Source organism: Gopherus evgoodei, chromosome 19 (assembly GCF_007399415.2).
Source record: "Gopherus evgoodei ecotype Sinaloan lineage chromosome 19, rGopEvg1_v1.p, whole genome shotgun sequence".
NCBI lineage: Eukaryota > Metazoa > Chordata > Testudines > Testudinidae > Gopherus > Gopherus evgoodei.
In genome coordinates, this window is record NC_044340.1 from 16,858,944 (window position 1) to 16,882,518 (window position 23,575).

At 45.6% G+C, this 23,575-nt stretch overlaps 2 protein-coding genes across 6 annotated transcripts in view; one reads left to right on the forward strand and one right to left on the reverse strand.

Annotated features, from left to right (window-relative positions):
- BCO2 (beta-carotene oxygenase 2) overlaps positions 1–23,575 on the forward strand; it is an 87,146-nt gene that overhangs the window by 14,962 nt on the left and 48,609 nt on the right. The window contains exons 1-2 of one of the 4 annotated variants that reach the window (XM_030538022.1): positions 21,401–21,484; positions 22,555–22,620. The exons of 2 other annotated variants lie outside the window; for them this stretch is intronic. In XM_030538022.1, coding sequence (XP_030393882.1) covers positions 22,561–22,620 — 60 coding nt within the window. In that variant the 5' untranslated portion in view covers positions 21,401–21,484; positions 22,555–22,560. Of the gene's footprint in view, positions 1–21,400; positions 21,485–21,738; positions 22,621–23,575 lie in introns of those variants that run through there. One more of the 4 variants, XM_030538017.1, reaches the window with a different exon arrangement.
- IL18 (interleukin 18) lies at positions 2,043–14,558 on the reverse strand. Of its 2 annotated transcripts, XM_030538037.1 has the most exons (6): positions 13,496–14,553; positions 6,689–6,762; positions 5,892–5,900; positions 4,500–4,649; positions 3,398–3,543; positions 2,045–2,697 (listed from the first exon to the last, which is right to left on the reverse strand). In XM_030538037.1, the coding sequence occupies exons 1-6, from the start codon at positions 13,807–13,809 to the stop codon at positions 2,479–2,481; spliced, it is 912 nt and encodes a 303-aa protein (XP_030393897.1). In that variant the 5' UTR covers positions 13,810–14,553; the 3' UTR covers positions 2,045–2,478. The 2 variants fall into 2 exon arrangements, with proteins under 2 accessions (XP_030393898.1, XP_030393897.1); XM_030538038.1 differs by lacking the exon at positions 5,892–5,900 and having other exon boundaries at positions 2,043–2,697; positions 13,496–14,558.

Consider the following 23,575-nt stretch of genomic DNA (forward strand, 5'->3'; position numbering starts at 1 on the left):
GTCTAAATCTCATTTGTTTTAGAATCTACTCAGCATTTTAGGGTAGTGTCAGTATCACAGCTGATGTCTGCAGGATAAGAATTCAGGTGTGGGTGTTGTGTGAAATAGAGACTGCAGATGTTACATCTGCAAAAGTGAGAGTTTTTTAACCAGCAAAAGCTTATGCCCAAATAAATCCGTTAGTCCTTAAGGTGCCACCGGACTCCTTGTTGTTTTTGTGAATGCAGACTAACAAGGCTATCCCCTGATACTTGTCAGTATAATGGCTTCCTGCTTGGGAGGATGCAATAGACATGGAAACGAGTCTTCTGTGAAAGCAGCAAAGAATCCTGTGGCACCTTATAGACTAACAGACGTTTTGGAGCATGAGCTTTCGTGGGTGAATACCCACTTCCTCAGATGCATCTGAGGAAGTGGGTATTCACCCACGAAAGCTCATGCTCCAAAACGTCTGTTAGTCTATACGGTGCCACAGGATTCTTTGCTGCTTTTACAGATCCAGACTAACACGGCTACCCTCTGATACTTGAGTCTTCTGTGGTCGTTTATGGGATCTTTGCCAACTGTCCAGCACAATAAACATTTGAATGATAATGGGCCCCAGCTGCATTCTTGAGGCTGGTGTGAAAGATAGGGGTGAGAGCCTGATTAATTGACTCATACTCCCTGTCCCCCATACGTGTAGTTTGACGTCTGTATTTGGGGGTGCAGCCCCAGTCACACGAATGGAGCCTTGCATGGCGGGGCAAATTCCATGCCTGCAGTTTTGGGGGGGCAACTCCCCCACTCCATTAGATGCAAATTTCTAGCCTTCTATAAAGTGGTGGTTGTCGTTAAGGGCTTGTCTACACTGGCACTTTATAGCACTGCAACTTTCTTGCTAAGGGGTGTGAAAAAACAGCCCCTTGAGCGCAGCAAGTTTCAGCACTGTACAGCGCCAGTGTAGACAGAGCACGAGCACTGGGAGCCGCGTCCCTCGTGGAAGTGGGTTTTTTAGAGTTCTCTTCCAGCGATCTGCCGTGATGACACAAGCCCAGTGTAGACTAGCCCTAAGTGTGCAAGTGGTGTTGCAGCCTAGCCCTGTCTCTCTCCTGTGTGATCACAGGTGTGTCATAAGTATACTCCAAACACAATTGGGTCTGGGCTGAGTCTAGTCCAAGTTTCTAGCTCTTTGGTGTAGAGTTTACACCCAGCGTCAACCCTCTTGTCTAACCCGTTCCTCAGGATGTGGCACTCTGCAGTCCAGCTACCTCAGACCTCGCACTGTTTCCACATCCTCCCTCCGCCCAACTTCTACCTAGCTGTGGGCACTCTACATTCTTGTTTAACCCTTTTGGGGACAGTGTGACAAGAAAGCAAGGAGCACAGGCTTAGCAAAGAAGTTTCTTAACAGTCAATGCTCTTATAAAGCACCAGAGAACTAGTAAAATAAAAGTCCTGAGATGCCTCCTCCCCTACTCAGACCTCCACCCTTCTGGGAGTCTGAGGTTGGGACAGCATTAAGCTTGGCAGGGTGTCTCCTGCTGCTATATGGTGATGGACAGCCCACCTTTTTCAGGCTCCATCTAACTGAGTTCGGTAGCTTGATGAGTTAGTATGTGTACAAACAGAGTAGCTGGGGTAGCAGGGCAGAGTACATATGTGTGGGTTTCAGGAGTGTTTGTACTCAGCATGGCTAAGACATGCTGCTGCTGCCCCCGATACTGCAGCTACATTACTATTCGTACTTGTGTATTAACTATCGCAAGTATAGGTAAATGAGCTGGGAAATCCACACATCTAGCTTGTAGGGGAGATGTAGCCTCTGATAACACCCCTTTTTTAAATACAGTTTCTTCCCCTTGACCTATGTGCCTAGGCTGACCAGGTTAGCCATGCAGTTAGCTCCTAGGACAAAATGGAGTCTCTCAGACCCATCCTGTTATGGCACAGATGGATAGAAAGACAGTGAGTCTTCCTCACAGGAGTCTGCAAAATCTACTTCAGTTTTAAATGTTGTGATAGAGGGAGACACAAATGGACACTTGGTTAAAAAAAAAAAATCCAAAGGTTCATTTAATTGTAAATTTAATACTTAATTCAAAAAGTTGGCAATGACAATCTTATGCAAAGACTTGCTTTTTTTGGAGAAAGCATTGTGGTAAATAGCAGCCTTTCCACAGAAGCCCTGTTGTAACGAGCAACAGACACTCATCTCTCTGATTATAGAATTCATAAGCTCCATATCCGCCAGTTTATTTTGTTTCTATATATGCTGTCAGCTGCAGCTAAGAACTGAAAAGTGTCAGTCCTGGAGCCAATAAACTCAGTACAGACCCTGAGGAACTTAACTCAGTGCCCGCAGGCTGTGTGTTTGAGTGGTTACAGTGGAGGGTTACACAGTTTAGCATAGAGATAGTTTGACCACTTAAGTAATAAAAGTTGTATAAAAATGGCCTAGAAATTGCTTGTGTATGATACATTGTCAAATCCGTTTATTTAGGGGATAATGATATGTGTGGTTTCATCCACTTGGTCTTCATCACATCGCTTTAAAATCAGTTTGCTTAAGTCCTCTCCTTTCTGAAAGGCCAAGAAGTATCCTCGCATTAGTGAAGATTCAAATTTGAATGCTTGTGTGTCTCTTGGTGAAATTGACTTTTGGATGAAGATGATGTCACTGCTGTTTTCCAGAATTTCTTTGGGAACAACTTCTTCCTGAAATGGAGGAAATATGCAGAGTAACTACCAGTGCAAAAACTTGACACTTGTCTGTAGTTTTCACATCTCTATCTCAAGAATAGTTTATCATATTCTAGCAGAGGGTTTCTCATAACAAATGTTTTGGTTGCCTCAGAGTGAGGTCACCAATTCTTGCTCATGTTTGCTCTGACAGTTTTTCCAAGCTGGAGCACTGCTGCCATGAGGCTTGAGCTCACCGCTAAAAGCTGAAGCCCAGTGCTGGGGCCCAGGGGCTGGAGCTGGGGGTGGGGATGGGGAGGCTTAAGCCCAGAGCCCCAGGGAAGGTGGTTTGGGATCTCACCAGATGCCTGCAGTGTTGAAGGTTCCTCTCCAACTAAGCACACATCACAGCCCCATGTGCCTGAAGATGTGCTGCCTGGAGTGCCCAGGAGACTGTGCAGTGCATGGCATCAATTCCCTGTTGGTGGTGTCAGTAAACATCGAGGCAGCGCATCCAAGAGCAACAGCTGGAAGCTACAGGAGATGGGGCTGCAGTTTTGCCACACACACACTCCCATCACCATCTCTGCCCATGAGGCTGTTGTGGCTGCAGAAAAATCCCCTGGTGGCCACATTTCTGAAATGCTGTCTAGCATGTTTATTTTTTTTCTTAATTTGGGTTCCTGATGTAACTGTTGAGTTAAGGCAAACACTGGACACAGGGGGAGTTACTTACCCTAAATCGAACAATCTTTTCCCCACCTTCATGTGTGCAGTACATACAGTAAGTCTTGTTTTCTACCATGATGCTGAATGCCACAGACATCCCGTCCTCAAGCCTGTTGTCTCTGTAATAGTGGATGTTGAAATGCACTCCGCATCCTAAACACAAAGTACTTACTATTAGGAGCCTGTGCAGAAAGAGTTTGCGAACAGCTATTTAAAAACAGCCGTAAAGGAGTTCGCACAGTTTTATTATCCAGGCATCTGACTACCGCAAGCAGCCTCGGTCCATGACCCTCCTTACAGCTGAATGGAGCTGGGATTTGTTTTGTGTATTGTTCTGTGACTGCTAATGACAAAAATTCAGTTGGACTGCTGTGGGCAAAATAGTTAAGGGCTAGAGAGTGTGATGTCAGTGTGCAAATCCCTTGGAGCACATGCATAAGGTGAGGGTTGCATTTCCTTACGTTGGATGTAAATCGGATCGGAAAATCTGGCACTGAATGAATAACTGAAAAAAGTGAGGACACACTTAAGATGGTGCTGATCCACACCAAAAGAGACTGACAAATTGCTCTTCATGCCAGATACATTGCCTTGCTTGTTCAATATAAAATGATGCTTCTCACTGACACTTAGTACAAAATGGAGATTCAGAACCTTGCTTGTGATAGAGGTCCACCAAGCTTGGTGGCTTTAAAAATCTTTGTAGCACCTTCCTAGCCCCTGGGCTTCATTTCAGACTATGGAACCATATGCCTCTCTCATGGGTGTTGGTTCAGGACAAGGTTTGTGGGGGTGGAGAGAATTCCCTGATCTTCTGTCTGCCCACAGCTACACTTTCTGATCTTTGGCTTCTGTGATGTGAAGCTGTACTCAGATTGGCCAACCCCCAAAATGTGCAAAATCTTTTTTGGAGGGGATTGGTGTCTTTTTTATCTGAGCTTGGCTCTATTCTTAGCTGGCATTAAGGACAAACTACAATTACTAGAAACTGTTGCTAAAATCAGGTCTAGCTGAGGTAATCGAAGAGCTACATGGGGCAAAAGCGTACCGGAAATGAAGAGCTGAGGCAATGGTTGTAACACATGTAGAAGCAAAAAAATATATCATACCAGCTATCATCTCTTGATCTGTCATAGACTCAAATACGCTCATGACATTATTCTCTGGTCCGAGCCGTACCACGAGTACCTGATTAGATACATTTCGAAAGATCTGGTGCTGTAGGGGGAAGACTTCCTTCCAGTAGTCGCACTCCAGACCTTTTAATATATACATTAATTAATTAATACAATTAACTCCACTCTTTCCACAAACAACTAAGGACTTTGACATAGTCCAAAGAGTGCCAGAAAGCCCCGTTAGCCTGTCTACTGACCTAGTTACATACAAAATGGTGGGTGATGCCCACCTTATAACTTCTAGCTCAGTGGTTGGAGCACTCAGCTGGAATGTGGGAGGCCCAGGTTCAGTTCCCCCCCTCCCTGACAGAGGGGAGCAAAGGATTTGAACAAGGGTATCCCACCTCTCAGGAGAGTGCGCTAACCGCTGAAGTATGGGATATTCATTCTGATGTGGTGTTCCCACCATCTCTCTTGTTGAAGCTGTTCCACTGTGGATAAATAATGAAAGAGTGATTGGAGCAGGTGGGCGCTAGCCTCATTCTCTTGCTCTCTTGCCAAATGACTCTTTCATTATAGAAATTATAGAGTGGGCAGAGGCAGCACCACCGCCACTTCCTCCCCTTGCCCCTCCCCCTCCCTTGGATTTTGAATGGGGCCGATTCAGTAGGGATGCTAAGAAGGCGCCTGCCGGCTTGGACCTCTTGGGTGAGGCATTCATCCACCTATTGTCTCCCAGTTTGTGAATCACTCCGGGGCTTAGATGGGAGGTAGGTGTCTGGACGCCTAGTGTGAGGCAGCAGTGTGGGCCCTAGATGTATAACTTAGGCATCTAGGGAATCTTCTACTCTGAAAAACTTAGGAACCAAGTGAGTTTAGGTGCTTACTGGGTTTGGTGGATTGCAGCAGAGACTTAAGTTGATTAGTGGATTACAGCTTTACTCTTGTCCCCAAACTGCCCACCAACCAATTTGTGCTCAGGGAGCAGCCTCCATGTGATAGACTGAAGCGCCCTGCTCTCCATGTTCCATCATTGGAAGATGGCCCAGGATGTGCATTTGCTCTTCCAGTTTAGACTTCAGAAGAGACAGCTGAATACAGGTAAGGATAGTGGGTGGAGTACCCTATAGGTGGGCTTTCCCCAATCCTCACAGCTACCTGGGTGCCAGCTGAGCTGCTCCAGCTGCAGAACATCTTTGACTTAGAGTCACTTAATGAACTCAGGAAGGAGGGAGTTTTTCCCATGCCCACCATTCATGTGTTACGGTCACCACCAAACACTGAGGAACATCATGTTGGGGGGCAGATTAGACAATGGTGTTGGGAATGGCAAGCAGCGCTAGCTGACTACAGTCATAAATGTCAAGCAGATTTAAACTTTACCTTCATCATCTGTGTTCCAAGCAAGCGACGAAAGGGGAGAAGAGAAACAACCCGTTAAACTGTATACAAACAACAGATCATTTTCTAACCAGTTTCATTCCCAGTGTCAGCTGGAAAGTCCACCTCCACCACAACTATCACCCCTTCCCATTATCTTTTCTCTGGAGATGTCATATAAGCAGCAAGTGGCCCATAAACTGAGGTACTGAATCTGCAATGCGCCCGATTGATGCTTATGAGGATACTGAAGTGAAATCAAAACAACCATGATTTAAAAACAATACAGCATTTTAATAGCTGAAATCATAGAAGGCTCAAGCCAGGTCTACACGACAGCCTATATCAAAATAACGACATCGCTCAGGGATGTGGATGAACTATGCCGATGGGAGAAGCCCTCCTGTCAGCGTAGTACTGGCTTCACTAAAGCCCTACAGTGGTGCAGCTGTGCTGTGGCACTGTATATGAAGACAAGCCCTTATAGAGTGTTCACTTGAATCTCCAGAAATAGACTGGGCTCCATTAACTTCTTAAAGAGCATGCTGGGAAGGCTGGCTCAGAGACCCAGAACGCTGTCCAAGCAGAAAGCCTAGCTTCACTTGCCAAATTGTCATTTGCCAAGCTGTAGGGATCAGCATTGCCCTGAAGGGTTCACAGGTTATGGAGAAGCAAAGTGGGAGGCTACAGAAGTACATAAGTCAACCCGAGCAATGGATTGAATTGCCTGGCAAGTGCTGGTCAGCTACACAGAAATCCCAAAATGCACACCCCATCCAGATATAAAAGACGAGAGTTACCTGCAAAATAGAGGTCAAAATCTTGCCCAAATTTCACTGCAAACACACGGATCTCTTCACAACTCATCTTCACTCTGAACAGAGCGAAGGGAAAGAGTTCAGAGATGGGAACAATACTTCTCAAAACTCCAGATCTAGAGGGCTAACTTGGGACTATTCTCTGCTCTCAGCTGGTGCACAGTAATGCCCACAACAGGGCTTGAAGGGAGACTGAAGTGTTTCACTACACATCAGTGGGTGGGCTGACATTACCACTTAGTACAGGGCAAAGGGCAGACTGATTTTTATTTTATTTCACTTTTTGTAGTGTCCGTCATAGACTCTTGAGTATCTATCTGTTTCTCCATTACCTTGTACCTTGTGTCATTTAAACTAGTTTATACTGGATGTAAAATACTAGAATTATGGTTTGATGCTGTTTTACACCTTTTACACTCTTGCAGTGGTGTAAATGATGTCACAAGATGTAGGGCAACAAAGAATAAGGCTCAGAGTGCTTTATGCTAATTAAACAATAGTTCATACAAATTTGTAAATGTCACTCACTTAATGAATTGCTCATAAGAAACCTAAAATGGTGATAGCTCAGCAAAACATCATGTCACCATTTAATCTTCCCAACTGTGCCTGCAAAAAGTTATGTTATCTTGTGTGTATTTGGTTTACTGTTTCCAATTCAGGATCCTGTGGGATGTTAGTGTGACCTATAAAGTTTTAGGGACTGGGCTGCTGCAGTGCTCCCAGCAGGGATGGGGGATGTAATTTATTTGGCAATGGCAGAGACTTGCTCATGGGCAGGTTTTTAACCATATTTTTAGTCCAGGTTGAATTCTGGCTCTGTGAAAAACCGAAAACATGCCACTTCTACGCTGTGCTGCATGCAATTTTAGGGGGCTGCGCAACATCTTTAAAGAGAGCCAGCAGACATCTAGAAGAGGAGGCCAAAATGTTTCACCAGTAGGATAACAAACTTTGTTTACCAAAAGACTTACATCTTAAAACCTGGAGATTATCTCCACAAACCTGCTTGTAGTTCCGCCCCCCTGCCTTCATGGCTAACTTGAAACTACTGAGGTGCGCTTAGATTGTTCATGTTCTTACAGGTTCATGTTGTGCAACAGCCTCTTCAAGTGACATTGTATGGCAGTCAGACAAGTAGACTTTGTCCCCTCCTATCTAAAGGCAAGGTGAGTGAGAGCTGCTGCTGACACATATGCCCAGACCAGTAATGGCCATAAAACTGTCAGGCCTGTTCAGTTTACATAACGCTACCCACCGTCTTGTTTTGTTTGACTTCAGATTTTATAGGTTGATTTGAGGAGACTCCATGCAGGTCACAAACATCCCTGTCTTCAATGCTAACACCATGTCAGGAAAGGCATATGGGATGTGGTCACCTGTCTTGCCTGAGATTTAACTCATGGGTTTCAGGATTCCAAATCAGCAATTCCATTGCTGTTAGTACTATTAGTTGTCAGTGGTGGCAACTCAAATACTCTGGTGACCAGAAGAGAGAGACCAATCCACATAGGCGCCTATGCATGGGGACATTTCTTGGTTGCACAGTGCAATAGACCAGGTCTGACAAGAGGCTGGGATATTATAGAAAAGCTAAAGTGCCAAAAAAAAAACAAAAAAAAACTACTGTACAGTTTAAGAAGTGATCTGCTAATTTATAGCAAAAGTGAGCCTTAAAACTCTTGCCCAATAGAGTACTGCTACATTTAACCTTTTCCTGCTTGCTCTCCTGCTAATCCAGTAGCGACTAAACTCTACCAGAGTGAGTTTCAGACACGCCCAGGTTCAGATGTCCTTAATTAAATCTCCAGTGTTTGTTCTTCCTCTTGACAACTGATATTGCTGCTCCTATTGCTTGAGACTCCTCACGTAAGTAAATATATTGAAAACTAGGTAGATCTGATCCCCAAATCACCATGAACTGTAGCGTGACAGACATCCTCAATGAGATCGCTTCGCTAGATGGTTAACTGTCTAGCTAACTAGAAACAAGACAGTTTTCTGTAATGGATTGCAAATAAGTGTCTACAGACGAATCAATTACTAAATTATAGTATCCAAAAGGCCACAGGCCTAAAGTTCATATTCCCCTCTCCAGTGTCAGAGGTGTTGGTCACACTTTAATCATAGTGAGTAGTAAGCATATAGGGAGGGTAAGAATTAGCTTCTTAGCTCTCTGGCTATATTGCTGTAGAAGTAAACCCACAATATGTAATCACCAAGATGAGGTACCTCACTATGTATTGCTATATGCTGAATTCTTCACAGTATATGCAGTTTTTCACACTTCTCTGAAATGTAACCTTCTCTGAAATGGTTGTTCTATAAAAATGTACTAAGCATTTCCCTTGTTCCTGTTAACACTAATGATGTGAGATGGCTCTAGTTTGTTTGTTGGGGAACGCTGTAGTAACGCCCAACTCATGCATGCTTCCAAATGTGCATATCATAATCTAACTCGCTTTCACTGAGATTTCAGATGGAGTTAACTAATTCTCCACTCAAGGGCAAACTAAACTTGGTATAAGTGTTAGAAAGATTTTCTATGAGAAGTGCTCAGCTAACTTGGTATGGCTGTAGGAGAGGAGTTGAAATGGGCCCAGTTTCAAGAATACTCCCTGTACGGGAACTTTCTTTCCAAGATGCCAGCTAGCTTTGTAAATTTTCACAGAGTAGGGCTTCCATGGGGATATAGGTTTGTATTCTGTATCCCCACTTTTCACCATCACCGATTGAAAAGAGGATATCTGCAAGAAGGAAATACCAACACTTCTCTTCCTCTGTGCCCCAGTTACAAGTGGTACAGTGAAGGATACTTATGGGAGGGTGTTAAATAATTTGCCTAAATGGAGAATTATTTCAGAGTGGCTTGAGAGACTGCAGATGGCTTGGTATTCTCTCTCAATGAGGAGCAGTAGGCAGTTATGAGTTTCCCTGAATGTATTATTTCCTTCTGAAATAGGCTTGTTCATTGCTCTTACTTTTTTTCTGTATCTTCCATTTTACTCTTACTTGGCTCTTATATCTTGAGTGTTTGGAAATGGCCTTTTTTGATTACTCTTAATAATAATTTGTAAAGAGATTATAACCAAATGGTTTATATCCTAATATTGAACTATCCTCAACTTGCTGCTTTTACATCTAACACAGAAAAAAGAGGAAAACAAATTGGCACCCAGAGTAACTATACAAACAAATTTGAGAGTTTGATGGTAGAATAAATCTAAATGGCTTTCTGGAGAACACAAAACCCTCATTATGGCTAGCCTTGAATAGCAGCACACTCTGACAGTGAGTGTTCAACTCAGGTAGAAAGAGAGAAAGTCTAGCCCAAAGCACTGTGGATTTACTGGGATTTTGGATTCCCTGCCGCTTTGCCACAGGGAAACCTCCATCTGCATGCTTAATAGCTTTGCTAACCATTGAAGATACTGCTGTTTTTGTGAAACACAATCTTGCTCTTTGGTTTGTATTCTAATGAAACTCTGCCAGTTTTCTGAACTATATTTTGGAATTAACTGTGCTTGGTTGCTCTATTTAAAATTACAGAAGTAAAACCCCTCTGAAAACTGACTCAGGCAACAGCTAGGTCTATTTTCTCGGCTTTGTGAAATGCTGCAAGACATTTCATCACTGGTCTGACGCAGGCCTCTCTGTAAACTGGTAAGAGCATGAGCAAAACTGTAGGTTTACAAAGCTGCTCTGTGGGTTTGACACTTCAGAGGTGACAAACCTGGCACCTCCAAATTGAGATTCAGGTGCCTTTCAGCTACACCACAGGTTTCAGTGGTAGCCGTGTTAGTCTGTATCAGCAAAAAAACTGAGTCGTCCTTGTGGCACCTTAGAGACTAACTTATTCTTTAAGGTGCCACAAGGACTCCTAGTTTTTGTTTGTTTTTTTCGCTAAACCACAGTAATGTTTTCTTGGTAAATCTAGTCATACCAGCAAACACCAGATCTGGAGACAGAAAGTGCTTTTGTGTGTGGCTAATTCATTATTTGTATGTGTTAGGTGGCCACTATTTGCAACTGTAAGTCTAATTGCTGGAGTCAGTACCTACAGGAATGGTCTAGATAATACTTGGTCCTGCCCCAGTGCAGGGGACTGGATTATATGACCTATGCATGTCCCTTCCAGTCTCATATTTCTATGATTCAATATTTTATGAGCATCCTTTATTATTCAAATATAAATAAATTAAAGCACACAGAATTTATTTTAAAAGTCAGCTAACTAGGGGCATCTTTTTAAGGGTGAGATATTCTACACAAACTAGATTTCTGCACATTGCTCTCATGTTATTAAATGTCACTGTCTTCCATGGAACTAACCATCCTCAGACACTAGACTGCCACATTTCCTGCCAACTTCCTCCAAAACCACAGCAGTATTACTGGCAGATGAAACAAAATGCTGCAATTGTACAGCGATTGGTCTTTTGTTAAAATACACATTCACGTTACTTCTCTTGTGAACAGCTCAGAGCACATGGAGTGCCTCCTTCAAACCTATTCCACTCAGCCAGGACTTTATCCGCCTCCCCACCCTACTCACCATATCAATGCAGACTGAAATTACTAATAAACCTGGGCATATTTGTTACATGCAGGTGCTTAGGTGAAGGTTCTGTGAGGAGGACACTATTTGCCTCTTACTGTATAAGCCAGGGATGGCCAAACTGCTGCTCTCTTACAGTTAAAGTGTGGCTCGCGGAGCCCCCCCAGCTATTCCCCATTCTCCGCCCACCAGATGGGGGATGGAGCTTGGGACTTGTGCCAGAGAGAGGATGGTTGCCTGTTGAGAGTGGGGGGGGGGGCACAATGTAAAGGTTCCCCCCCAACAGCTTGAGTTATGCCCCTCCCAGGTACATCCTCCCCCTTAGCCTCAGCAGTTCTCCCTGCAGCTCCCAGCTATTTGCTGCTGCTGCTTCTCCCCACAGCCTAGCTTGCCAGCTCCAGCAGCTGCTGTGCAGGGAGGGGGCTTGGTGCCATCTTGTGACTGAGGGGGGCCTAAAAATCTTGGCAAAAATCGGGGGTGAGGACATATGGCCCTATGTCTCTCCCCCCCAGTCACCTCAGGCTTCTGCCCAGCAGGGAAGGAGGTGTCAAGGTTTCAGCCCTGCAGGGCACTCCTGCCGGGGCTCAGGGCTTCAACAGGAGCAGGGCTGAAGCCCCAAGTCCAGACAGACACCTCCTGTGGGACCACAGCCCCAAGATCCACCCTCCCCGCAGGGCTGAAGCCCTCAGCTGCACCACCCCAGCAGTCCGGTTCTTGAACTTCTGAAGATTGTCATATGCGGCTTGGAGGGTTTAAGTTTGGCCACCCCTGGTATAAGCAAACATTTATTTTGCAAGGTTTTTTTACACTCAAAACAACACAAAACAAAAAACAACCCTTCTACAAAAGGTGATTGAGCCAATGTAAACCTCAAAACAAACCCCCAGCCTCAGCTTTAGAGGAATGGGGTGTTGTGCTCAGCTTATTGCTATAGGAGTCCCTTTAGGCATGTACTTGGGAGGCTCTGCTATGAAAGCAGAATCATCTCCATCCCACTTTTGCTTATGATCTATATAGTTTGTCAATGTGTGTGACTCCAAAATTTACAGAGAGGAATTGATTCTCAATTCCATACATTGCCCTAATCTGTGTGGCTTTTGTGGGCTCTACACTTCCGGTGAGCTTCATCTTGAGATGTTCTTAAGTGTCTAGAGTGCCTTTCCTTCTAAAGTGAACTGATAGACAAGCTCCACCTGCCCCAGAGCTTCTGGGCAGAGGATCTTGCCCCTAGGGTGACCAGATGAGAGGAAGAAAATATTGGGACACATGGGGCGAAGGGGGAGTCTCCTGGTGGGGGGGGGGGGAAAGCAAGTGCTGCCAAAAATTGGTTGGGACACAGGACGGACAACTGAAGATCGGGACGGTACCGATTTTATCAGGACATCTGGTCACCCTACCTGCCCCAACGAGCCCCATGCAAGCCCCAGTGAAGTAGGTCAGTAACTCAGGACAAAAAGTGCACAACACTTCACGGGTTTCAAGATTCCCCTGTGCAGACTGTGGGAGTCAGAATCAAAGTAGTAGGGGATCGCTGATCAGGGCCAGAGTTTTCTAACTGGAAGTCTATATCTGGGCACTTCTACTCTGATATCTCTGTGCCCAAAAGAGCTCTCTTCCCCCATCCTGCTCTTTAATAAAAACGTGTTCGCCACCCCCCCTGAACTGGATCAGTAGGTTTTCAATCGTTTTTCATTGGCAGACACCTAAACCATTTCGAATAGAGGTGTGGACCCCTTTGGAAATCTACTGTCTGGATATATAGTTGAGTTCAGTTTTCAGTCTCTTTTCCCAGACAGGCTGAGAACCGCTGGAGTGGACAGGTTCCAGAGATGTGTTTTAAAAGCGAAGGTCGATGTTGGGGGAAGAAGGGCGAGGCTGCTCCAGGCACTGCTGGCTTGCCAAAGATGCAGCGCCGCCGCGCCTCCCACCAGCCAGCTGAGCAGCGGGATGAGGGCAGAGCGAGCCCGGGCTGTTTCGGGAGCAGCCTGGTGTGCGCCCCACGGAGAAGCGGCGAGGCTGGGTGGAAGGTGGGCTCCTCCCCAGTGTCCCAGCCTAGAGGCACCCGCGCAGGGAGTATCCCTCCCGGGAAGAGCCGGAGAGGGCCCGGGCGGGCGCGGGGAGAGCGGCCGGACCACTGGCTCCCGATCCCCCTTGGCAGGGCTCCCCCCTGGCGCCAGCGCCCCAGCTTTGCTCCCCCCACCCCCGAGGCCGGGCAGCGGTCCGGTCCCTACCTGCCTCCTGCAGCCGAGTCCGGAGCGCAGTGTGCCGCGAATGGCGGGGAGGGAAGCGCAGCCCGGCTGGAGGCGGGGAGAGCGGAGCGCATGCTGACTGCTGGCAGTGGGGAGGAGGCTGCCCGGCTCCCAGCCCCGGGAATTCGCCCCATGCCCTGCAGAGCCCCTGACTCGCTCTTGGGTTGTTTAGCTGCAGCGATGCTCGAAGCCAGTCCCGCCCTTAGCTCTCCTGCCCTGTTTCTACTGCTAGGGAGCTGCATTTCTCCATTCCGGAAGGATCCCAAAGCGCTTTGCAAACCAGACCCAAGAACCATTTAACCCAGGATTGAAGTGCAGCCTCCTCTGGGCTGGAACACAGCAGCTGACAGCTCAGAGCTACACAGTGAGTGGAGTAATCCCCATCAAATTGGAACTTCAGAGGGAATGAATGAAATCACCCAAATCAGAAGTGAGCCAGGATACCAGAAGTAACCTCTTAACAGTTGTTTTCTCCTATACCATGGGCACTGTAATGACCATACATCTTCCAGACTTTCGTTTTATATATTGTCCAAAAGAAGGCACTTCCAACAAGAAGCTTGGCCCAGCATCATGCTGAGGTGTTGGTTAGATGTCCAGGCATGCTCCCTCAACATCGATGATAGGGCTTTATAGCTGGTGACCTGAGCTGTTGCATTTTACTCTAGATTCTTGTAATATTGCTATGAGAAAAATCAAGCCAGCTAGACAATCTGAAGTGTAAATCAGGATGTTGCCAATAGACCTATGTACACACAGGCCCATAACACTTCCCCTTCTGTCACCACAATCATGAAACAAAATATATCAGGTTGTGCAAAGACTATGCAGGAGCTTTCAGAGTGGGACCCACTGGCACATGCAATGCTAGGACCTTAATGTCATCCCAACAGAAGGCATATCCTGTTTTCTTACCCAGCTTGTTACAATCAGCTGTCTTGCACTGTAACTGATAGTCACAGATGGAAGTTGCAGTTTTGAAACAGATGTCAGAAACAACATCAGCGCATTCTCTCCTCTCCCCCCCCCAACTTGTGTAAAACATCCCATAAGTGTCTCTCCCTTGCACTGGGAAGGGGCCACTTTAGGTGTGAATATTCAATCTTTGGGTTATAATGAAATTGCCAAGAGATATACTAATTGTGAGAATGTTTCTTTAGTCCGGTAGGATGGAGGAATGAGATCACCAACTCATTTTCTATGTCACCAAACATCCCCCAGATGACATCACATTTCTGTTTTATACTGTCGCAGACTGGAGATAAACTAATGACAAAGAAATAAAAACCTCTGTGTCCCATTACCAGTCCTCCAAAACCTTCCAGTCCCACAATGTGATGCTAATTTGACAGTCCTTCGGGGACTGTCTTTTATATTTGTACACCATGTATCATAATGGGGCCCTGATCTTGGCACTACTGTAATACAAATAATAATAATAATAATTAATAATAATAGTCCTTTTTATAACCCCAATAGCAAAACACCAAGGGAGTGACTGTCCCGTCCACCCACTAACTTTGACAAACTCAAGGTTTATGACTAAGCTAATAAATATCCTTATACTGCAGTTAGAAGGCAATTATTACTTGACTGAAGAGCTTTTGTTACAAAACCTGTGTTGCTGGGGATGTGTTTTCACTTGCCTATTTTCAGGGGCCTTGGGAATTGGTGCATTTTGGTCCCTCCTGTCTTTGCCTGTGGCACACAATAGTGTAGTCTGCTAAGGGCTATAATAGTCTGGTTTAATTCTGTTTGTTGGGTGTACTGGGTGGATGGGTGGCTATTGTTGGTGGCCTGTGATGTACAGAAGGTCAGACTAGAGGATCTGGTGACCCCTTCTGGCCTTAAACTCTATGACTAGGAAAAGGCTGGGGAGATCAGCCAAATACTCTAGGGGCCAAAATATGTGAACATGAAGCATTGCAGTAAAGGAGAGTTTTAGGGAGGGATTTGAAAGAGGATAATGAGTTAGCTTTGTGGAAGATTATGGGGAATTTCTCCAAAATTGGGGGGGCATCATGAAAGAAAGCACAGAGATGCTTGTTCGAAAATTTAACAAATAGACAATGGAGGCTGATATCCTGGGCCAATCAGAGGCAAAAATGACTTTTTGATGCTGAATGAAAGATGAGAGGTAGGGTGGGGATAGGTCATTTAAAGGGCTTGCAAGTGAAGACAAGTAGTTTATGTTTGATATGATAAATAAAAGGATTCAAATAGTTTGGACAGAAGGAGACAACTCTGGAGGAGAGAGGATGATTCACATAGAGATGGTAGTTTAATTTGCGTTTGTGGATGAGATTACCCAGCGATAAGGTGGAGAGAGAGAAGCGAAGGGGACCAAGGACAGAGGCCTCTGGAATCCCTACAACAAGCTGGAGGAGGAATGAGGAGACTCCTCCGAAGGACACCTTGAGCGATTAGAGATGTAGGAGGGGAACCAGGAGAGGATGGAATCATGGAAACCAAAGGAGGACAGACAAGACTGCAAGAAGAGCATGTTTGACTGTGTTGAAAGTAACTGACAGGTCCAGGGGAAGAGGATGAAGTACTGGTTTGGAGATTTTCTAAGAAGAGGTTATTGGAGTCTTTAGTGAGAGTGATTTCAGTTGAACGTAAGGAGTGGAAGCAGATTGGAGAGGGCCTCAGATGGAAGTGGTGAGATTAATTCCAGACAGCAATTGTAAGCTATGTGTTCAATTAATTGAAAAATGAAGTTAGATGGGGAGGTAGTTGGAAAGATAAGTGGGGTCAAGTGTGTGTGTTGTGGTTTTTTTTGTTTTTGTTTTTAAATGGGAGAGATTAAAGCAGGTCTTTCAATCAACTGATGTTTGCCTCCCTTCAGCCAACGTTGCGGTAGCTAGCTTTCTCTCATATCTCTTTTTTAAGAACCCCCAAAAGGAGTAATGGCTGGAATAGCCCATCATCTCATTATGTTGTGCACCAATTAAACCCAGTTTCTGACACATCAATGTTGGTCCATTGATACCTAGTTCCATACTCTTCTTGGTTACCAAGCATGATCTTAACACAGTCTTTTGAGTTATATCTGTAAGCCTTTTTGTTTTGACTACTTCAGTCTTTCGATCTCACTTTTGTACCTTTTCCCATAAACATGTATTATTATAGGTTATTGCGACACTTTATAACATTTCACTGTCTTCTCACAGTTGACCTCATAATTAGGGTAAATTTGTAGCAATTATTACAACATCTGTTGGACCATCTCAGACGTTAGTATTCATAACATAAAACTAACTCTCCAATAAGAGCAGATGACTAATTCCTGATAATTTCACTACAGTTCACAGCTGCAGTACATTGAATATGAGCCATAATTTTAGGGAAGTATTTTGTCCTTTATCTGTCTTATAAGCAGTTTCATTTCTTGTCTGGATTTTTTACTTTTTTCTCCAAGAAATAAAGGGAAATGAAAACTGATTTATACTGTATCTTTGGTTGTTCTAATGTTTCTTCTTTTCTACACCGTATCAATTTAGGGTTTCAGAAAATAATAACTTTTAAATGCTGTTTAGTATTTGTATTTTTACTTAATAACATACATTTATTTTCATGAAAAAACAACATACAATAAAACAAGGTGTAGTTAAAGACTGTTTGGCTTGAAAGCTGTCTAATTTTTTAATGAGATGCTGCAATCTATGATAAGTCATTAATCCATGGCCATATTTATCTGATTAGATTGATTCAGGTTTCCAGTTTGACTTTGCATTGTCAGCCCAAGGTGTTCTAGCAATAGGAAATTTATGATTTTCAGAGTTCTTGCACATTCCAGAAGACAAATTTAATCCAGATTCTGTTTCCACAACACAACTTCACCACCAGTGAAGGTACTTGTTATAAATGCATAAAATAGATGTCACTTTTTCTTATTTATAGTTATTCCATTTTTTATTTACTATCTAATTTTAGAAATGACATCATATAACTATGGTGAAATAAGACTCCTTTGTATCATTTAAAATTCTTTCTCTTGAAATCATTACATATTCTCACTAGTACTATTTCCCATTCATTGGTCTCCAAGTTATTGGCTACATTCTTGTTTCCACATGAGGAAGATTGCTTCTGCGCTATAGAGCGGCATGGTGTAAGAGCCTGAATAGAGCAGAGAATGTTCAGAATGTTTTAATCAGAATTAAAGTGTCTGAAACAGGTCTCCAGTCTCTTTTGTTTTCATGTATGGTTACATGTGTGTAGATGGAGAGGTGGCTTAAAGTGACACTCAGCCTTCCATACTGGGATCCCACATTAAATGTTGGTACCTGTAGGATAAATATGAAATTAAAGAATTAGAGTTAGCATAAGTTTGGTTAAGGAAATATTTGTATTGTAAAGAAGCCCTGATGAGCAAGTAGATCTTGAAAAGAATAAGTTTTAAGGCCAGAAGGAATGAAAAAGGGAGGTCTGGTTCAAAGGATAACTAATAAGATATGGGGAAATTTCTAAAAAACCAATAGGAGTGACTGCAAATAGTTTTAAATAAGACAGATGGGATCTGTCTTAAAAAGAGCCTGCCTTCCTGCTCCGCATGCACACATTCTGTGTGATCTTAACAGTGAACCCAGGTGCAATGGAAAAACTGTTGATTAGCAAGAAGAAATAAGGATGAAAGGCCCTGGGGAGAAAGGATGCTGTAACTCTTATCTGGATTCAGACTGAAAATGAGGATAAATTGTTTCAACTCTTTTTTAGCCAAAGTCTCTAATTGTCAATGACGTAATTTGTTAAAGGGTATAAAAAGAGGTATGAATTTGAGGGTTCTTTGTGGGACCCTGCCAATCATTCTGGAGCACAACAAAATGAGACGGTTTCCCCTAGGTCTGGCCTATTTGTCAGCGTACAGATCACATGCTTAAAAATACTTTGTTACTGTATTGCTTATTTTTAGGCAGTCAGGCATGTTTAGAGCAATTGTATAAAATACCATTTGGACCTTATAAAGGAATTTATGATTAAATCAGTGTCTGGTGGGTCTCCCATATTAATATGAAAAAAATTTAATATTATTAATAGTTCCAACAGCACCCCTCTTCCGTAAGTTCTGGGACCTTGTTACCATCTGGCTATCAAGAAGGAGAAGGTGATTATGACCTTCAGGCTATAAGTATGGACACAAGGAAGAATTCTTCATCTCTGTACTGTTTGGATTCTAACAGGGCAGAATAACTGAATGAGACGACAGATCCCCAGAGTTATGCTGGTAGCCTGAGAGACTTGGGGGAAACTGGCAGATTACAAAATCTCTGCTACTGTTTGGAATTATGGACTGTGACTCACCTGTACATATATTTTTACCTGCTCTAACCTCTCAACAAGTTTCATTTCTTTTTCTCAGCCTATAAACTTTTTATTAGTTTACTGTAGAACTGGCTACCAGCGCTGTCTTTGGTGTGAGATCTAGGATGAAAATTGACCTGAGTAACTGGTCTGTTGGGACTGGGTGTAACCTGGAATATTTTGTGATTTGGGGTGTAAGTGACAATTTATCACTTTATTTGCCTGGGTAGCAAGATAGACTGGAGTGTTTAAGGAGACTGTCTGTGAGTGCATTGTAAGACTAGTGTAGTACTTTGGGAGTTCACACTTGGTACTGAGGTGGTGAAATCTAATTATGAAAAATACCACCAGTTTGGGGCATCTACTCTGCTTTTGACAGTCTGCCCTGAAGTAGGCACTCACAGTTGTGAGTCACTCTAGACAGTGTGGTGGGGATTGTGATGTGTAGGTGAGTGTGTATGTGGTGTGTGGACACGTAGGAGTTGTGGGGTTAGGTATAGGGGTGTAGGTGTGAGGTTTCAGGGTGTAGCTGTTTGGAGGTAAATGTGTGGGGGTTGTCTGTAGGTGTGGGGGGTTGTATGTAGGTCTGGGGGTTAGTGTGGGGGACTGGTCTGTAGGTGTAGGTGTGGGGGTTGTGTGTGGAGGTGGTGGGTTTAGGGTGTGGTGTGTGTGTAGATATGGTGGTTGTATTGTGTTGGGGCATGCAGCTGTGTGTGTGAGGTCTGTGGGGTGTGTGGGGGGGTGTATGTGTGAGGTGTAGGTGTGTGAGAGGTTTGTGGGGTATAGGGATGTGTGTGGGTGAGGTTTGTAGGGTGTAGGTGTGTGTGTGAGAGGTTTGTGGGGTATGGGCTGTGTGTGTGTAAGGTTCGTGGGGTGTAGGTGTGAGAGGTTTGTGGGGTATAGGGCTGTGTGTGTGTGAGGTTTGTGGGGTGGAGGTGTGTGTGTGAGAGAGGGGTTTGTGGGGTGGAGGTGTGAGAGGTTTGTGGGGTATAGGGCTGTGTGTGTGTGTAAGGTTCGTGGGGTGTAGGTGTGAGAGGTTTGTGGGGTATAGGGCTGTGTGTGTGTGTGTGAGAGGTTTGTGGGGTGGAGGTGTGAGAGAGAGGTTTGTGGGGTGTAGGACTCTGTGTGTGTGTGTGTGAGGTTTGTGGGATGGAGGTGTGTGTATGAGAGAGGGGTTTGTGAGGTGTAGGGCTGTGTGTGTGTGAGGTTTGGGGGGTGTAGCGCTCTGTGGAGTGTAGGGCTGTGTGTGTGTGAGAGAGGTTTGTGGGGTGGAGGTTGTATGAGAGAGGGGTTTGTGGGGTGGAGGTGTGAGAGGTTTGTGGGGTATAGGGCTGTGTGTGTGTGAGGTTTGTGGGGTGGAGGTGTGTGTGTGAGAGAGGGGTTTGTGAGGTGTAGGGCTGTGTGTGTGTGAGGTTTGTGGGGGGTTGTGGGGTGTAGCGCTCTGTTTGTGGAGTGTAGGGCTCTGTGTGTGTGTGTGTGTGAGGACTGTGGGGTACAGGGCTCTGTGTGGGGGAGGGTTGTGGAGTGTAGGGCTCTGTGTGTCTGTGTGTGTGTGAGGGTTGTGGGGAGTACCGCTCTGTGTGGGGGAGGGTTGTGGAGTGTAGGGCTCTGTGTGTGTGTGTGAGGTTTTTGGGGGGTTGTGGAGTGTAGGGCTCTGTGTGTGTGTGTGTGTGAGGTGTGTGGGGGGTTGTGGGGTGTAGCGCTCTGTGTGTGTGTGTGAGGTTTTTGGGGGGTTGTGGAGTGTAGGGCTCTGTGTGTGTGTGTGTGTGAGGTTTGTGGGGGGTTGTGGAGTGTAGGGCTCTGTGTGTGTGTGTGTGAGGTTTGTGGGGGGTTGTGGGGTGTAGCGCTCTGTGTGTGTGTGTGTGTGAGAGAGGTTTGGGGGGGTTGTGGGGTGTACCGCTCTGTGTGTGTGTGTGTGAGGACTGTGGGGTACAGGGCTCTGTGTGGGGGAGGGTTGTGGAGTGTAGGGCTCTGTGTGTCTGTGTGTGTGTGAGGGTTGTGGGGAGTTGTGGGGTGTACCGCTCTGTGTGGGGGAGGGTTGTGGGGTGTAGCGCTCTGTGTGTGTGTGTGAGGTTTGTGGGGGGTTGTGGAGTGTAGGGCTCTGTGTGTGTGTGTGTGTGAGGTTTGTGGGGGGTTGTGGAGTGTAGGGCTCTGTGTGTGTGTGTGTGTGAGGTTTGTGGGGGGTTGTGGGGTGTAGCGCTCTGTGTGTGTGTGTGAGGTTTGTGGGGGGTTGTGGAGTGTAGGGCTCTGTGTGTGTGTGTGTGTGAGGTTTGTGGGGGGTTGTGGAGTGTAGGGCTCTGTGTGTGTGTGTGTGTGTGAGGTTTGTGGGGGGTTGTGGGGTGTACCGCTCTGTGTGTGTGTGTGTGTGTGTGTGTGTGTGTCTCCTTGCGAGCCCCGCCTCCCCGCGCTCCCAGCCCAGCGCACCCGGCTGCTCGGGCTCGGTCAGTGCCCAACTGCCCCCTGGCGGCGGGAGCGGGTAACTCCACCGCTGACTAGGCAGGGCTCGCCGCGGGGGGGCTGAGCTGTGCGAAGTGCGGACCCTCCCCGCCCCCACGCCCGCGCGCGGAACCGTTAGCGGCCGCTTCCGGCGCGTGCCTTCTTCCCCCGCCTCCCGTCCTCAGGGCGGGGCGCGTGCAGCTTGCGGGGGAGGGGGCAGCTTGGTGGGAGGTGTGTGCAAGGGGGGCGGTTATAGGTGTTAACGGGGGGTCACTAGGGCTTGAGTGGTTATTGCATAGCAAGCCCCACTGGAGGCAGAGCTGTGGGGGTGCACTTTGTGGTGTCGGGGGGTCACTGGGGGCTGCATGCCAAGGCCGCCAGGAAGTGGAGCTGCAGGGGTGTAGGGTGGAAAGGGGGTGTGTGTGAGGGGGGCGCAGCCAGGTGTTTGTGGGGATTATTAGGATCCGGGTGGGCACTGCTTTCCCTAAAGAGGGGTAATCCCCTCCGAGATGGGGCGTTGGGTGGCGTTTGGACCCCTCACAAACCCAGTTCACACCCCATAGGCCGCACAGTCAAGGTAGAGGCTTGCTAGAAGGGGCTTGAAGTGAATAATAACAATCGTTTGCCCCTTCCCAGCGCCTTTGTCCAAAGAGCTCACAAAAGTGTGCTGGCACTCACTTGTTCAGTCTCACAGGTCCCTGTGCGCTGGGTGGGTGAGTGCCATTCCCATTCGACGTATAGAGAGGGGCCCCGCAGTGGGTGAAGCTGGAGATAGAACCCAGGAGTCCTGTCTGTCCGTTTCCCGCAGCGCTAACCACCAGACCGCTCTTCCAGAGCCAAGAAGAGAGCCTGGGAGTCCTAACTCTTGGCCCTGGCTCTCACCACAAGACCAGGCTGCCTTCGCTGCGGCCCAGAGAGTTCTGCTTTGAGTGCTGGCCGAAAGGATCATGATTTAAATAGTAATGTTTTTCACTGGTAGTTGCTGGTTCTGGTACAAATAGCTCCATAGCCAGTACGGTGTCCATCTCAGTGTGGTTCACATCTGAGCTTGAGTATGGAATTGTCCTCATGCTGTCTGAATTACTTTATGTAGACTGGCAGGTTGTGGCAGACAATCATTGTGACATATTGTTTCTTCAGTTCCTACTTTATCCAGTTGTGTTACTCTTGCCACCCTTTACTTGGGGCTTTAGCTTCACCTTTCATAAAGTGAGAATCTATGGAGATCACATTATACTGAAAATTCATGTTACAGTCTTTTATTTTTACTCATCAAATGTGACATTACATTTTTTTGTCAGGTAACAATGGCAAGTAACACAGTAAAAGTTGATGAAAATAGAAGTAAGCGTAGAAAGGAGATGGAGGTGAGTGGTTTTCTCTGACTTTGGTAGGGGAGAGGAATGGACTGGGGAACGCTTCTATGGATGAGGGGAGCTCAGTTAAAATGCCCATTCAGTCTGTGCTCTCTTCACTGAGACTGCCATGGATAACGTCCAATAGGAACAGGGTTCAGACCACCATCTCACTCCATGTAAACTACAGAAAAGTTGTATGGTTTTCCTGAGTGCATTAGGAGATCACAGAATAAAGCTTTTGGTTTTCACGACAAACAAAATTTGACTTACTTACAGCTGCACTTTTCTGTAGGGCTTATCCTGATTGAAAGCAAAACTTTAGGTTGCATAGAATCAGGTTGTCTGTTGAACCACTCAAATATCTCAACTCAGTATTGAAAACAGATTTTAATTTCATCCATCCCCATGAATAAGCTTGCTTTCTAGCAGGTGGGAATTTGAAATTTCATTGTTACCTCTTATTCTGATTGGAATAATAGAGCCAGGAATTCAAGTGCCATCTTGAACATGGTAAACTTTATAATCTTTCTGAGCTACTGATAATGCTCGTTTTTTTAAAGTACTCAGGGAAGACAGGACCAGTCTGTACAGTTAGGTCTCTTGTGGTTTTTCATTTTATTGTGTGTTAATGTAGCATTTTGCAGCACAGCCACCGCCTGGGCCTGTCCAAAACTCAAAACTGTTGGCATTGTGGGAAAATCTGTGCAGCTATCTCATACTGCCTCATCTGTTGGTGCTCAGAGCAGAAGATTGTTGCTTTTTTCATGTGGTACAGTGCACTTTAGAGTGTCCTTTGGCAAGATACCAGGGAGGCAAAACTGACTAGCTGGTTTATGAGGTCTTGTCTATACAGCAGAACCATATTATAACTTGATAATCACATTACCTGTTCAGATTCAGGATGGAGGCATAGTACACTCACATGGTTAAGAACACAAGCTGCATGTGAAGTCAGCAATACTAT

Bases quoted from the DNA above. Each gene is read 5' to 3' on its own strand.
- IL18 (XM_030538037.1), bottom strand. From the start codon at position 13,809: ATGGTTCTTGGGTCTGGTTTGCAAAGCGCTTTGGGATCCTTCCGGAAT. The intron at 6,763-13,495 runs GTAGGGACCGGA...CGCTCTGTTCAG, and splicing joins GACTCGGCTGCAGGAGGCAG to AGTGAAGATGAGTTGTGAAG. The intron at 3,544-4,499 runs GTATGATATATT...CTTTGTGTTTAG, and splicing joins AGATCAAGAGATGATAGCTG to GATGCGGAGTGCATTTCAAC.